This window comes from Dicentrarchus labrax, unplaced genomic scaffold (assembly GCF_905237075.1).
Source record: "Dicentrarchus labrax unplaced genomic scaffold, dlabrax2021, whole genome shotgun sequence".
Classification (NCBI taxonomy): Eukaryota; Metazoa; Chordata; class Actinopteri; family Moronidae; genus Dicentrarchus; species Dicentrarchus labrax.
In genome coordinates, this window is record NW_026136701.1 from 20,509,953 (window position 1) to 20,525,713 (window position 15,761).

The following is a 15,761-nucleotide window of genomic DNA, read 5'->3' on the forward strand; positions in this document are numbered from 1 at the left end:
TAATGACAGAGAAGTAAATGTCAAAGAATTTAACAAGATTCTTGAACATATCAGACACAAATTAGTGTTCAAAGTAAATCAATTACATGTTTAAACGTATGTGTAGGGGATCTTTAACTAAAAAGACAAAGATTACAACTGAAAGCATGTGACAGCAAAGTTCAACGCCTTTTGACTCTCATCAGACAGGAAATAATAAAGCTGGTCAGCAGTTACTCACTAGCACAGAGGAGGGCCAGAGAGTGCTGCCTGTTTTATATTACACACTGATCAAAAGAATAAGAAATTAAGTACGTTTTAATATTTTTTTCTGCTTTGACTGTCATTTTCCAGTGGTTCTGTTCTGAGAAATGCTAAATGGATTTGTGTCCATGTACTTTTCCAATCTACATAATGACTTTTTTTTTAATTTATTTTGATTTCTAAAAAGGATTGACACAGTAATGTCAGGCTACTATTCATACTGTCTTTGCTTTATAAAACTCTTATTAACATTAAATCTTTTGTTTTTCTGGAAGCTTTGCTAGTACTGCTGATGCCACTGAAAATCAACACTTTGCAGATTTTTGCAGCTTTCATCCATTATTAGCTCATTGTTTTTGTGCTCCAGACAGACAAAACCAATTGTATGCCAGCTATTGCTCAGGAGGTAGAGCGGGTCATCCACTATTTAAAAGGTTGGTGGTTCGATCCCCAGCTCCTTGCACTGTATGTTGAAGATTGAGCAAGATACTGGACCTCAAATTGCTGCCGGGTGTGTTAATGTGTGTGAATGGTGAATGAATTGGTTTCTGTTGCGGATGAGCAGTTGGCATAGCAGCCTCAATGTGACTAGTAGTGTAAAGTGCTTTGATTGGTCTAGAAAGGTGCTATATAAGTCAATTTATTCAATATAAGACTTAAATTTTACAGGTGGACCAAAAAAGGATTTCCAGGGTATGTCCATGTTAATCAGATTTTATAGATGTGGCATAAAAAGCTGAAAAGCTAATGGCTCATATTCTTATTTTTTTTAACAGACATTTTGACATATTAGTCTTAAAAAGGAACGTGCATGAGATAGACGACTGTAAAATCTGTGATTGCGGTGAAAATGGCCTATTTGCTTAAGGTTTGTTTTTAAGCTTTTGTCCCCTTAATGGTCAGAAATCACTTGATACAGCTTTGAAGCAAAAAGCCAACTTAGATCTTTTGATTAAGTTCACCAACTTTCTTCTAAATAAGGTTATCTAGGGAGTTCCAGCTCTCAAAGGGGGATATATTTGGTGTGAAGAACATTCGACTCTGCTTGTTAGTGTAAGCTCCCTGGTGTGTTTTGTCTTTTGTGTGGGCACCACTGTATATTACAGCATTTCATCAGCTTTATCACAGTAGGGTTTTTTTTTTTGTAAAGCACCTTTAAACATACATTTAAGTTTAAATTGTCCTGACTTGATATCTGCAGAAAAAAAAGATTATTAAATGAAAGCTCCATTGCAATTAGCTGTTTTTATAGATACCAGTACATTGACATTTTCTTTGGAGACAAGCTAGTGTGTAACCTTCCATTTCCAAACCAAGATTGTTTACTGCATTACAGGCGCACAGTCACCACCCACTGGCCAGACAGGCCTAGATGAGCAATGTCTCAGACTATCAGTCGGGTCATGACAATACTGTGCCAGGCTCCACCTGCTCTAAATGTAGATAAGTATTGTTTGGCTGAGCCGAGAGCAGACATTGTAGTTATTTGTTACTGCTTATTGTATATAATGTATTCTTAGAGAGACATATTGTGGTGATGCATGTTTCAATTTGTAGTGGGACTCTAAGCAAGGTTTATCATTTACACGAACGTCTGTGCTTTTAAAAACAAGAAATGGGGAAGGGGGAAGTGAAAGAACCTAACTTTGGAGAAATTACGGTATATGAAATTAGTATTAAATGGCCACAACAATCCACAGCTTTTATCATAATGAGTGTTGAACCTGTAGTAAGTAAAAACACATTTTTCAGACACTGCAGTGAGTTATTAAAATGTCTCTGTGAGAAGACTTACGGCCCTCCTGAGCTATTATTTCTCCTCTCAGCATCGAGGGTTACAGGAATATTTTGTTACATCTATTGTTAAGCTACAGCAGCTCTGAACCTCGCTCTCCTTACTGATGGTTGCTTGTAAATTTGATGTTTTAGGAATTTAAACTTGCATGTCAAGTGGCTAAATCGCCTCAGATTGCAATGTGAATTGTATGTCTTCAATGTAAAACAGTCATTGTTGTTGTCATTGACCTTGTTTTTATGAGCTGCGCTCCAGTTAGCTAGGAGCTTAATGAGGAGGCAGCTGCCTGGCTGCAGTACATAAGAGTTGCACTGTGTGTGTTATTACATTTACCCTCTACTATCTACAAAGCATGCCTGCTATGTGTCTGTCACTATTTAGGGAATTCATGTACGACAGCAACAGAAAATTCTCTGAAGCCGTAATGTGCAGGACCGTGTGTTTATATTTGCATAGTGTACACTAAGTGTTGGCATGTGGTATACTACTTGAGCATGAAAGCAATTAGACGAAATAAAAGTCAAATGGGTGACCGAGTTGGGTCAAGTCCCCACTGGGAGGCAAAATCCACAAATCCCCAGAGGGAACAACCCAGACACTAATTAAAAACTTGCTTTTATGTCTGTATTTGTGCACACACAACCACATGTATGTACCTAGAGGAGGCCAGCAGATGTGTGTGTGTGTGTGTGGGGGGGGGGTATTTTTAATATGTCTTGGATTGTGTTTTTCAATTTGGAGAATATTATAAAGTTCTCCAGACTGGGTGCATACAATCATAAGTCTGTCTAGTTCTAGTGCTTTGTACTATATTCAGTTCAGTGATGGAATAAGTATTCAGGTTATTTACTTATGAAAAATGTTGGACTTTCTCTTGTAATGAAGTATTTTTACATTCTTATTTTTTCTATTTTGACTTAAGTGGAAAGTGAAGGAAGGATAGAGAGTGGTTTCCTGACTTTGCAGCAGATTTTTACACATTATGTTAATGTGATATTGTGTGTAGTGTAGACTTGTGTATTGTGAGTTGTAGTTTTATGAATGCTTTTATGTTCTTGACATGTCTTATGGTGAAACCGAAAGACACATTTCCACATTGTGGACGCTTTCATATTCGTGTTTTGTCCAACCAATAGACAAAGATATTCAGTTTACAGAGAGAAAAGCAGCACATCCTCCCAACTGAGACGATAATTTGTCATTTTTACTTGAAAAATGACTTTAAACAAGTCTTCCAGTTATTTTTGGTTTATCAACATGTCAATTAATTGACTAATTACTTCACCTCTAGGAGTCTTGTTAGCCCAAGCGGGCTGGACATAGTTGTGTGCATGAGAATAAATAATTTATGATGAATATGAAATTGCATAAAGTGGAATTACTTCAACTTTGTACTTGAGTACAGTATGAATAAATATACCTTGTTACATTCCACCACTGATTCACTTTCATTTAATTACATTTCCTTGTGAACAGAGATTAGAGCAGAGATCCTCGCCCCCCCAGTAAAACAACAAACCTCGTGCCATTAATTGGCCTACTCTGTGTGTATGTGTGTGTGTGTTGGGGAGGGTGTGCTGCTAAAATAATGCCCCGGCTGTCCTCATATCCCACAATTCTACTCTCAGCTGCATAGTGGAGTTTGATAGGCTGGTGGAGAGGGGGAACTGCAGCAGAGTAGCACCGCTGTCAGGAAACAGAAGCCCACTACGAATGCGACTCGCATAACCAGCTGAACGAGGACGGCTTACCTGGTAATAAACCTTTTCTTTTACTTGCTTTTTCTCCTCTAATATCACACTCTTACAAGAGACGCTCGCTTCCCGGGGTTGTACAATTCTTTGAATTATCTCCTCTCTTGCCAGTATTCTGGGGTCGTCTGACCACAACACCCCCCCGGCCGATGACAGACAATTAACATTAAAGAAAATACGCTCCTACTGTATTCACTCAGGCGGAAAAGTCGAGTGGACGTGGCTAGAAACATTGGTTATAAGCTTTTTTTTATATTCCGCTTTTTTTTAGCTTTAAACCTCTCGGTGCGTAACATTGTAGCGATATGTTGTGTCTTTTTAGCTGAATGGGCTGCCTGCTGCGGCCGTTATTTTGTAGCTAAAAGTCCAGGTTTGGCCGGATATTTCAGAGAAACACAACCGCTCAAGGTACAGTCGGCTAACGTGCTCCAGTTTCGAGGCAGAAAAGTGGGGAAAAAAATGGGGTGAAAGCAAGACGATACAGATGCGTTTTTCCAACCTTTTTAACCCACCGCATTTTATCAGTGAAGGGCAGCGCTGAGTCACTGGCACACACGGTAACATTTGAAGACAGTTCGTGGATTCAAATTGTTATATTGTCCGAGGTTAAGACGACATACTTGGGTGTTTTTTTTTTTTTTTTTTTTGATCTGCAGTGCGGTAGGCGTGGTTAGGGGCAGGATGACACGGTCTGGATCCTCTTTTAGCATCCTCCACATCCTTGAAGGCACGGCATGCAATGGCCGGAGTCTGACTTGACAATTTAATTAAGATGCACAGTAAGCTGTTGTTGCAGTAGCATTGAAAGGCAGCAACATTATGGGCCTTGTTTTCAGGCTTTTCATGGTTCATTCATTGAGAGGGCGCATTTTGATCCCAGCCTGTGTTTACTTTTACCTGTTAAGTGGGATATTGAGGTATTTCTGTCCCATATTTGCTCCAAAAAGCACAAACAACTGCTAACATTGTGTAATATGAAGGATGGAAATCAAGCTTTATATGCAAAGCCCACATTCTGTAGGAATAGTGTAGCTTTATAAGGCTAAAACCACCCAGTCAGTTCAAATCAACCTTATTTTTCTTCCCTAGAATCACACATTTGTCTCAGAAGGCCTCGAGATTTCTAAAATATATATCACCCTCTATTCTCAGACTGGTTGTTAAAGGAAAAACTACCTATAACCCGGTTAGGTCTTTTGCTCTCAGTGACACAATGGGGTCATGCAAAAGGTAAATAGAAACAGCCTCTTATCATTGTTTTTGTCTGTAAAAGGTCAACAAGGGTGATTAGATTTTATACTATTTTCAGTGGTTACAAACCATCGACTCGTAACATAGTCAGACTATTTTGATAATCAATTCATCATTTTCTAAACATAAACCAGAAAACTTTATTTGGTTCCAGCTCCTCAGATGTGAGGATTTAAGGAGGATTTGTTGCTTTTCTGTCTTTTATATGATTGTAAACTGAATATTTTTGCGTTTTAGAAGGCTTCTCTGACTAAATGAGCAGCTTATTGATCACAACCCCTCAGCATATCTATCTATTGTCTGACATATTAAAGACCAAATGATGAATTGAGGTAATGAATGAGCACTGAGCTCATATAAAGGCAAAGAGCAACAGCCTCTTTTCATTAGTTTTGTCTGTAAAAGGTCAACAAGTGTGATTCGATTTTATAATAATTGTCTCTAAATTGTGTCATTTTAGAATCCACTTAAACTCTGACTGCTTCTTTTGTGGCAGGATAGGCCTTAAAGAATACAGCCTAGTGGTGCAACAGTAAATCAGTTAATCTAGTAGTTGATTGACTGAAGTACTACTTTGATCATTAGCTAATCTTTTAAGTCGTGTTTTTTTTAGCAAATATTTTAGTTTTCTCTGTCTTCTGTAATTTTAAACCAAATATATTTGGATTTTGGACTGTTGGTTGGACAAAACAAGCAATCTAAATAAGACAACTTGGCTTTCGGGAAGTTGTGATAGTAATTAGTTGCAGCCCTCTTTCAGTATACATTATATCCATCTTGTTAGGTTGGAGTATTTCCCAATGAGCATGCACTGTCTAATTATAAAAGATGAGTTCAGTGTTGATGTCAACAACCCCAGAGGCTCCATTTCGACATAATGCTCTCATGCAGACATTATTGGTAAACAAGTCATAGCTGATTTACTGATTACCTATAGCTAATCTCATAAAATGCTTAATCCCTATTGGCCCGTCTCAGCCACTGTATAAGAAGTTATTAGCTCCTCATCAAGCCACCAAGATTTAGTTCTAATCTTTTACATTAACAGGGGATTTTTTACTTTTGTCAAATGGAGCTGTACAGCGGGACCGAGAGACTCCAGCAGTACTTCAGGAATTATTTCTCTGTCAGACACATTGGTGATGTTTGTGCCAGGTTTTCAAGGAAACCAACCCCTGGCTTTAAGCGACTGCACGCCAACAAAGACACACTGATCGTGTCTCATAATGTGTGAGTGTACAGTCAAGTTGTTTGTAACAGTAAGTTAGTTGGTCTGTCTGTTGTGTCCCTGAATGTCTTGCTGTTCGAGACAGTAATGCCAAGAATGTAAACGCCGCAAGCTGACAAGATTTATGGCGTCCTCAGCAAAAATGCTCTAAGCTTGGAGTCACCTTCATGTGACCAGTCCGCCTTCCCCAAATGCTGCTGTTGAGTTGTGGAGCATCTCGTTCAGATTCAGTCTGTAAGGGATGTTTGACACTTAATGAGGACAGGATGAAAAGCCTCTGAAACAGTTAGTATATTTAAAAAAAAATCATCACAATTTTCATGGAAGTCTCAGAAAATAACTTCAACTTTTCTAAGCAGTGGATGATGTTCATGGCTTATACACACAGTTGCCAATTTATTAGGTACACCTAGTTAATATGTGTTGTTTTAGAAAGGTTCAGCTTTCTGATCACGAAGGTTTAGCAACACAAAGAGAATGAAGTCAACATTTATTGCAGAAGTGCTGTGTCAGACTGCGTTATTTTTAGCCAGGTGTAACTAATAAACAGGAACAGGAGTGTAAATGCAAAATGTTTTTAACCCATCTACAATAAGGAGAAAAAAAACAAAGCTCTGTCACAAAGCGTCAGTTTTTAGATGTTTTGCTGTGTCACTGATGCTATGATTTTAGACATTTTATAGCTGGGTAGGAACTTCTGTAGAGGCTTGTTTTATTGATTGGTTGATCGTCTTTGTTGGCTCTCTAAATAGTAGTTGCCAGAACTCTTTCTGAACACTTTGTGTTTGTGCTGCACCAGAGCTGGAGAATGTTCTGGCTGGACCCACTGAGGTAGAAAACAGATCTGTGTTGTTTAAATGTCTTGAATTGTTGAGGGCAGAGCTGAACTGTGCTAAGCTGTAAAATGTTGTTGAGACATTTTGTACCAGTCTTTTGCCCAATTCAGCTTCTCTGTAAACCTTTCCATCTCTATCTTGTAGCGTTGTTTGTGAGGTCAGTTACTTGTTGTTATTGTTTGTCACTGAAATACAGGAAGAGTCTCTCTAGAGGTGTCAGACTAACAATTAGATTCTCATGTTGCTTGTTACACCAGTTTACGTGGACTGGCGATCAGGTAAAGGCAGGGTGTCCGGTGTCATACTTTTGCCGCCTCTTCTGCTGTGAAACCCAGTTAAATTATAGCTCTGTTCATTCCAGTCTTTCTTGTTTTTACTTTTAGCTTTTTGGGGGGATGGATGTTTGGCTTTAAGTCTTAAAGGTGTGCAAAATTCTAGGGCTGCAAGTAACGATTATTTTCTTGAATAATCAAGGAATCATACATCCTGTAAATGTTATAAAACAGAGAAAAATGTCCATCACACTTTGCTAAAGTCAAAGCTCACTGTGGAGAAGCTGTTGCTGATGAAGTTAGCTTAGGATTTTGCATTTTCTTCAGACAGCTGTACTGTTTTTGTGCCAGTCCAAACTCTCAGCAGTGGTTGCCATTACTGGTGGCACTCCATGCATGTAGAGCCTAATCTAATGTTTCATCTATTATAAGTCACTGTGGTTAAGGTATTCACTCAATGCCTGAAATCTAAATAGCAATGAACATTGGAGATGGACATGGTTTGCCTACAATAGAACATCACATTTATGACTAAACATATCAGTAATTTTGTTTGTTGCTCAGACGTCAGGACAGTTAAAAGCTCTTCGGGGATCTGTAACCCCTCAGCAGAGGTGTCCCATTTAAGTAGCCAGACCAGCTACATGGTATCCTATTACAGGAGCTGGGTTTGTCTGTGTGACAGCTGTCAGCCCTGTAGCCATGTAGAGGGGTCGCATCATATACAGCAGGCCTGCTCGGGATGGGCCTTGACGTGTCAAAAAACGCCAACCATTCTCCTCCGTGTAACCTCCATAAGGGGGGGGCTAATGGGTGTGGGGGCAGGGGTCGAAGGGATGGGCCCAGCTGTGGTGTACTCCGGCTAATGGCACTCAGCACAGATGGCGGTCTCTCATCCTCCTGTTAGCGTGTTTGTGTGACTCTATGTGCACAGGCCACTTTCCAACACTGCATTACAATCACGAATGGACCTTAAAATGGGGGTGTGCATGCACCGTGGCATTTAGTGTCAGTGATCAATTATGTAATGTAGATGATTACTGATAAACCTCTGCTGAGCTTTTAGCATGGACATGAATATCCACTGCAGTCGGTTGTCTCAGTCAGTCTGAATGTGATTTGATTTCTGATTTAATTGGTTTGTTTAGTGGCAGACAGTGAGTTTGATTAACTGTGGGTCAGTTTGATTTATATAGGAAAGAGGAAATGGGTGTGTATAGTATTAACCATCTAATTGTTTTTCTGTGGAAGATTTGAGGAAGTAATAGATGGTTTCTGTTTGTCCCTCTTTGGAAGTCACATCACTGAGTTTTTCTCTGTAAGCACAACTGAGAAAAAACATGTGCTTCCCATCAGGTGGTGGCTGAGTGAAAAGCTGTTTTTAATGTGGTAATCTGGGAGATAAATTTGATGACATCTTTGACACCAGAGGCTCATGGTTGTAGTGTTTTGCATTATCCGTAGACAAGGTTTGAGTTTCTTTTTTCCGCATTCTTTTCTTTTCAGTCATGGTTACTGTCGCTGTTCAAACTGATTCCGTTTTATTTGTATAGCGCCAAATAACAGGAGTTATCTCAGGACACTTTTTTTCTCAGGGATCAGGTCTAGACCATACTCCATGAAAATTAGTCAGAGACTGAACAATTCCCACCATGAGGAAGCACTTGGTGACCGTGGCAAGAAATCTCGAGCAGACCCCGGATCTAGGTGGGCGCCCGACTGCCTCAACCTGTTGTGTTTTGGGGGGGGTAAGAGGTATAGCTGGGTACTTAGTGCTGAGGTCTTTTTCTTTTTTTAATTCCTCAGTTTTACTGATAAAAGAAACAAGTGCATTACTTCCTGTTAGCCATCCATTTTGGACTTGGGCCCCAGTTGGCAAAATAGCCTGGATTCGTTAAGCTCCTCATCCAATTAATCTCTTATCAATCAGTTTATCTCTCCCCACTCTTTTATTATTTTATTTATTAACACAGAGCAGTGGGAAACATATAGACTGTAGCAGCTGTAGTTATAGGTTGTGAACATTAATTAGGCTGCCATTAGAAACTGTAAGGTTTCTGCCTTATCAGCCAACAAAAGGTGATTAGACATCCTTGAGTTGTGGTTATTTTAGCCTTTAGCTACTTGTGAATGTTGAAAGGCAAACCTTATCAACTTTGAATCCTTTTAAATCCCCTTTAAGTGGATTTGAGCGCTATCAAACTCCATCCCTACTTCCTGTGTGCCGGAGGATTCTCGTGGTTAAAAACTAGCCAAACACCAGCTGTTTCTGACAGCAAATGTAAAAGCTTGCATGACCTGAAAGGTTGAGTCTTTGTTACGCAAGATGAAGCAAAGCACACATTTATTTAAGAAAAGACACACAGAAAAGTCTTTGCCTTTGGCTGAATCTTAAACTCAATATGATTAGGCTTATGTTGGAGCAATCATCAGTCACTCCTGTATACTAGCAGTAGTCCAGGGCACTAAATGAGTTGTGAATACAGCGTTCTGAATGCATAATGTATGTGCCAGTCCATGGTGAGGGCCACACACAAGGCTACTGTGTAGGCTGTTGTGTGGCCCTGTGAAGAGTGCCTGTCACCAGTGACTGAACGTATTCTTCTTCCATTTCTATGGTGCTAAGATGTTCCTTTCCTCCCCTCCTACCATAGTTCCTGTTTCATAGCAGGGTTAAGAGAAGCAAAGGTTAGCTGTGCAGCCATCATCTGTCAGCTGATTAGTGAGCCGCTCATCAACACGTGACATACATGATACAACAAAGCAGCAGAGATGTTTTGACAGGAATGGGTTGAATCTGGCTCAGTGGTCTTTTTAGAATCTGTTATCCTCGCTTGGAGAACAACCTCTTTTCAAAGCCAGGGTTGGATCTTGTGACTTTATCACTTAATTCATATTGCTGCTACTCGAGCCGGTGATCTAGATTTGTTGATCTTTATGGCTAGCACCTGAAGGTATTGAAGTGGAACATTAGAACGAGTTTAATCAGCATGCTGCGTTCGGTGACCCTTGATGCTCGTTCTACTTCTTTGAAAGTAAATGCAGGAATAACATAAAACTCCCAAGTGTTTAGACTCTTTTCCAAGTCTTATTTACTGCTGTTTTGAGTCAGCATCAGTCTAATCAACTTAAACACTAACAACTCTGCTCTGAAGTGTCCTTTGTCATTTGGCAAAGCTTGATTTGGCTTTACATTGTAACCTATTTTAAATAATTCCCTTGGGGTTCAAACCCACACCTTATTAGCCAAGATGAATTACCCTTTGGAGTTACTTAAGATCTGTATCATTCTGCTCTATAATAATTGTTAATAACCAAATTATCTTGAAACAAGAGCTTGTGTAATCGTCTACATGCTAATAATCACATCAATTGGGCTTTATCTTCACATAAAACACTCATTTTAGTTCAGCAGTTTTGAAATAAGGCATCTGTTACAGAGTGTAAGATGAACAAAACAACATGGAGGCATGATGAGGGCATGGACTCCAGCTGTTAATAATCCAGCTATGTGCTGGTCACAGCAGGACACGTGGAGTTGGCCATGTGGGCCAAATTTAGTCTGCAAAAAAGCCTTCATAATGTTTCCTACTGAGACTGGTTTCTTATTACAAATTATAAAATATCCGGACCCACAAAAAGCAGATTCTTGCTTGTGGAATCTCAATACCTAGAGGTAGTTTTGTATTGAGCCATAGTTCTCCATTGTAGTTTATTGTAGCAGGTTTTCTTTCAGTATGTGTTAAAAGTTTTGGGGATCACCTCAGCCCAGAGTGCGTGTGATCCAGAGGCTGCTGTCCCCGACCACGGCTGGAAGTCAGAGATCCTCCCACCTCGGAGTAAACACGGCCCTATAAATAGAGCTCAGGGAGAAGCAGGCCAACAGGAGAATGACAGGCATCCATACTACAAACCCCAGACTCTCTGCAGCAGAGGCCCAGTGTTGCTGTCCCGCACACACGCCCTCCAAACCCCACATCCCAATGTCAGAGCCTGTGGGTACGGTTAGTGCAGGGGCCCCCAGTGCGATCCGTCCTATCTGTCATCTTTGTTTTGCAAAACTGGTCGTTAGATGTTTCCTCTCATTACAAAGTTTTAGGCCCTTGGGACCCCATCTGTCGCTGGTATGCTGCTATTCACCAAGGGAGAAGGTCATGCTATAAAAGATGTGCACTGGTACACTTTAGATACTTTGAATAGTTGTGTGTAAATACTCTGCAGAGAATCTGGGTGGGCATGAAAGACATTGTTCAACATTGAGGAAAATGCTATTATCATTTGCATTATTGATTATCTTTTTTTCTGCTTAATTGATTGTTTTAGTGCTGAGACAATTAGTTAAATAATCTATTAGTCCATCAATAGATACGTAATCTGCAACTATTTAGATCACTGTTTAGGTGTATTTGAATATATTTGGATTTTGGACTGTCTGACATTTGAAGACGTCATCTTGGGTTTTAGTTAACTGTAATAGACATTTTTCCAATATTTTATAGCATTTTAGAGAATAAATGATTTAATACATTAAAATGAATCACACAAATAACCGCCAGATTAATCTATAATGAAAATAATCATTAGTTGCGACCCAAAATTAATGTAAACAAATACCCTTAGCAAGTTGTTTACCAGTTGCTTATTTGGCTGAACAACTGGTGGAAAACATAAAAGGAAACTGTACAAGAAGCTGCAATGTTCATTTGATAAATTACTCAAAATGAATTATTACATTTTATCCATTCATTTCCTCTTAATCATGTATTGAGTCTAATCTGATTAATCAGTTGTTTCAGCACTATTTTTGGATAGGTGATTGAATTCCTCCAATATGTAGATACTTTTAGCAGAGGGTGAGGCTAGAGCTGTAACATTGAGTGTATTTGAACAGTCAAGCAACAGAAAACTGCCAAACATTTGTTGATTCCAGCTTCTCCAGGATTTGCTGCTTAATACCACTGTAAACTGAATATCTCTGTGTTTTGGACAAAACAGGACCTCAGTTGTGTTGGGGAACATTGTGGCATACATTTTTTTTTTACTATTTTCTGATAGTTGACAGACCAAATGATGAATAGAGAAAATAACCGTCAGATAATGACAATAATTCTTAGTTGCAGCTCTAGGTGAGAGTGTTTGGAACCAGGTGATGTGAAAAGATGCTGTATATTGTATAATATATTGTGGTTGTCAGGGCACCAGCAGTCTAAGCACTTTCCATTATCAGCTACTGACACTCGTGAGATTATTGAGAACGGGACCCGAATGCACCTAAGCCACTTACATTAATTTCACTTTTTATTCTGCTGTCAAACAATATCCACATCTCTGCATTTGCATCAGAGCATGAGCTTATCGTTGCACAGGGCTGAAAAGCGGCGGTATATCAATTCATAACATCTCAGCTGACTCATCTAGTTTTCCCCTTTTCCCCTCGTCTTTCCTCCTTTCCTCCACTCCAGCGTGATTTACCATGACAACCGAATCAGGCGCAGACTCAGAGGCCAAGCAGCCGCAGGAGAACAAGGAGACGGAGAAGGGGAAAGCGAAAGCAGCCGAACCCACCTCGCCGCAGAACCAACCGGAGCAGCTTCCCGCCGCCGCCGGACACAGCACCCCAGCCAGGAAAGAACAGGTCAGCCTCTTCAGAAACCACAGCCACAACACGAGGATCCAGCCAGTGGCCACTGACAGCTTGAATTCAGTGAAAATCAGTCACCCTAGCATGCTTTCCATGTTTTGCTCATAAAAAACACTCAAGTAATTCAATTGAGAGTGGTTTTATGGCGTAAACACTGTACATATCCCTGTAGATTGGGCTTGATTTTGAGAACACATTACACACCATTCATCCCACTCCTGAATGAATTGTGTCTTTGTGTGAAAAATGGAAATGAACAAAAGAAAACATACTGACGATGTGACCTCAGTGTTCTCAGTAGCGGTTATGGCTCCACAACAAATGCATCTGTTGACAAGTAAACATGTGTTTCAGGCAGTGCTCCGTGCTTTTATTTGGGGAATGGATGAAACACAGATTGAGAAACCCCCGACAAAGTGTGGATGTTTTCATTCCTAGAGTTATGTCAGCTGATTGTACTAATTAACATAACTTCACGCAGCTGTGGGAAGAATGAGTAAACCGAGCTACTGAAGTGTAACCTCACAGCTTTTAGCATTTCGTGGTTTGAGATGTCTGTTTTAGGGCAATGAAATGAACACAAATAACTACGGCAGCCACAATGCAAACAGAAAATGTCTTAAAGGTTAAAGTAATTAATCATGAAGAAGCAGGCTTCTCAAAATATGAAGATTTGCTGCTTTTCTTTGTTTTATAACTGTAAACTGAACACATTTGGGTTTTTAACTGTTGGTTGGACCTGTCAAAGACTTTCTTTTAAAACACAATGCGAGTAAAGTTGAAACAACCGTCATTTCCAAATGTATTTAGTCGACTCACCTTGTTTGTACAGCAATGTAGTAAATGTCTTGTTTTTCTTGTAGGACAGTTAATCTTACATCTGATCCCCACTGGTCCTTGAACTCCTTGAAAGTTTGTGAATTTTAGGGGGAAAACCAAGGCCTTGAAAGTTTTTGAAAATGTACATAAATGTTTAAGAAGGTGTGGGACCCTCGATCTTAAAATTCACACCACTTTGGCACATAAACAACTCAGATTTTATTATGATTTACTGTTTAAATTGAACAATACAAAATAATAATAAATATACAAGCTTGTGGACTAAATCTATCTTTTTATATACTTGTTTATAAGAGTGAAAAACCTCCAGTTCACTGTTTGAAAGCAGTGATCTCTGTTAAGAAGAGTGTAGCCTGCAGCCTGTCCATTATATGTCTGAGCCAGCCCAAGTAGCTACTAATGTTATCTGAACACTGAGTGCTTGTCTGCAGATTTTGGGCCAAGCAACCTTCTGGGTTTACTATCTAATCGATCTACAGATTGAATTTCTACTTGTTCCAAACTGCAGGGGCACTATCTCAGACTAAAAGCAGATTCCTGCTTATTTCCTAATTTACTGGTTGAAAGTAAAACAGTGTGACTAGCTGTACATGCAACCAGATTCGGTCTTTTGCAGAGGACCTTACCGTGGTGAAATATAGTTCAAGGCAAACAAATGCCTTACATTTGAAAGTTTGAATTACCTGCACTAGCTCGAAGCTACATCACCATTAGTCTGTCTAGCTGTAACCTAAAGAGTAGAAAAATTATTGCAAGATCCGCATGAAAAAAGGTTGTGAAAGGTTTGACTGATGTTCGATATATGAATGTTCCCAGACCGCATTATTGTGGGGATAAGCTCTGAGCCGTCCTGTCTTATCACTTTTACATTTACGTGACTTGGCACTGGATTAAGTTTAAACTTGTAGATTTCTGTCAGTTACAAGCAGCCACTATTCAGGTCAAAAGGCCAAAGTCCCCACAGCCAGATGTGGACAGAAAAAAAAAAAACAGAGGTGGTTTTGCGATGTTTTTCCTTCGTATGATCTGTCACGTGTTAGAGCATGTAATTGCAATTTGAGCATGCTGAGGCTCGCACCCCCACTGACCTAACTTGTGGCTTTTTACCATGATGTGGAAAAGTGTAAGTGTGGGAATGTGTTTGATGAGGAGAAGAAATAGAGCATGAGTTTACACATGAATCATAATGGACTGTAATGAGAGAGCAGCAAAACCAGGGCGAGGTGATGGATAGATTCATTATGTCCTGGGCTGCGTAATGTAGCAACAAATCATAATAAAATGTAATATTTTAATGTTAGTTAACAAATGATGATGCATACCCTGGATTTATGAACATCTGATATTTTGTCATATTATGTTTACTGGGGTAACTATCCAATTAATGGTTGTATCACACCACCACTGATTCACATTTGTTATGTAGAGCGAAGCTGTACCAAATGCTGAAACCCTGATGCTAACATGCTCACACTGGTGATGCTAACATGTGGATGTTTAAGAGGTATAATGTTTACTATCTTAACCATCTTAGTGTAACATGTTGGCGTGCTAACATTTGCTAATTAACATCAAACACAAAGTGCAGCTAAGGCTGACGGGAATTCCAGTAGTTTTGCATGTATTTGATCACAAAGACAAAGAGACATTTTAACCTGATGGTGGCCTAGATGAAAAGTCAGGTGATCAAATTTATTCCACATTTTTAAGAATTTAAACATGAATGTGTAACTCCTATTATTAAGCGCAGCCATTCCAGTAACCCCTAAACTTAACGTGAACATTAAACATCCCTCATCGTGTGGCACTGAGGGTGATGGATGATGCGCTGCCATTGTCGGAGTTGTGTGAATTGGCAGAAACAGGCTGAGAGAAATCACAGCACTCTGACACAGCGCCAA

The 15,761-nt window shown here is 39.6% G+C and overlaps 1 protein-coding gene across 12 annotated transcripts in view; it reads left to right on the top strand.

Annotated features, from left to right (window-relative positions):
* The window catches only part of epb41l3b (erythrocyte membrane protein band 4.1-like 3b), a 56,444-nt gene that overhangs the window by 8,482 nt on the left and 32,201 nt on the right, over nucleotides 1-15,761 (top strand). For 10 of the 12 annotated variants that reach the window (XM_051404257.1, XM_051404282.1, XM_051404322.1 and 7 more), the window contains exons 1-2: nucleotides 3,667-3,792; nucleotides 12,842-13,014. In XM_051404257.1, coding sequence (XP_051260217.1) covers nucleotides 12,853-13,014 — 162 coding nt within the window. In that variant the 5' untranslated portion in view covers nucleotides 3,667-3,792; nucleotides 12,842-12,852. Of the gene's footprint in view, nucleotides 1-3,666; nucleotides 3,793-12,841; nucleotides 13,015-15,761 lie in introns of those variants that run through there. The other 2 variants (XM_051404289.1, XM_051404267.1) reach the window with 2 other exon arrangements.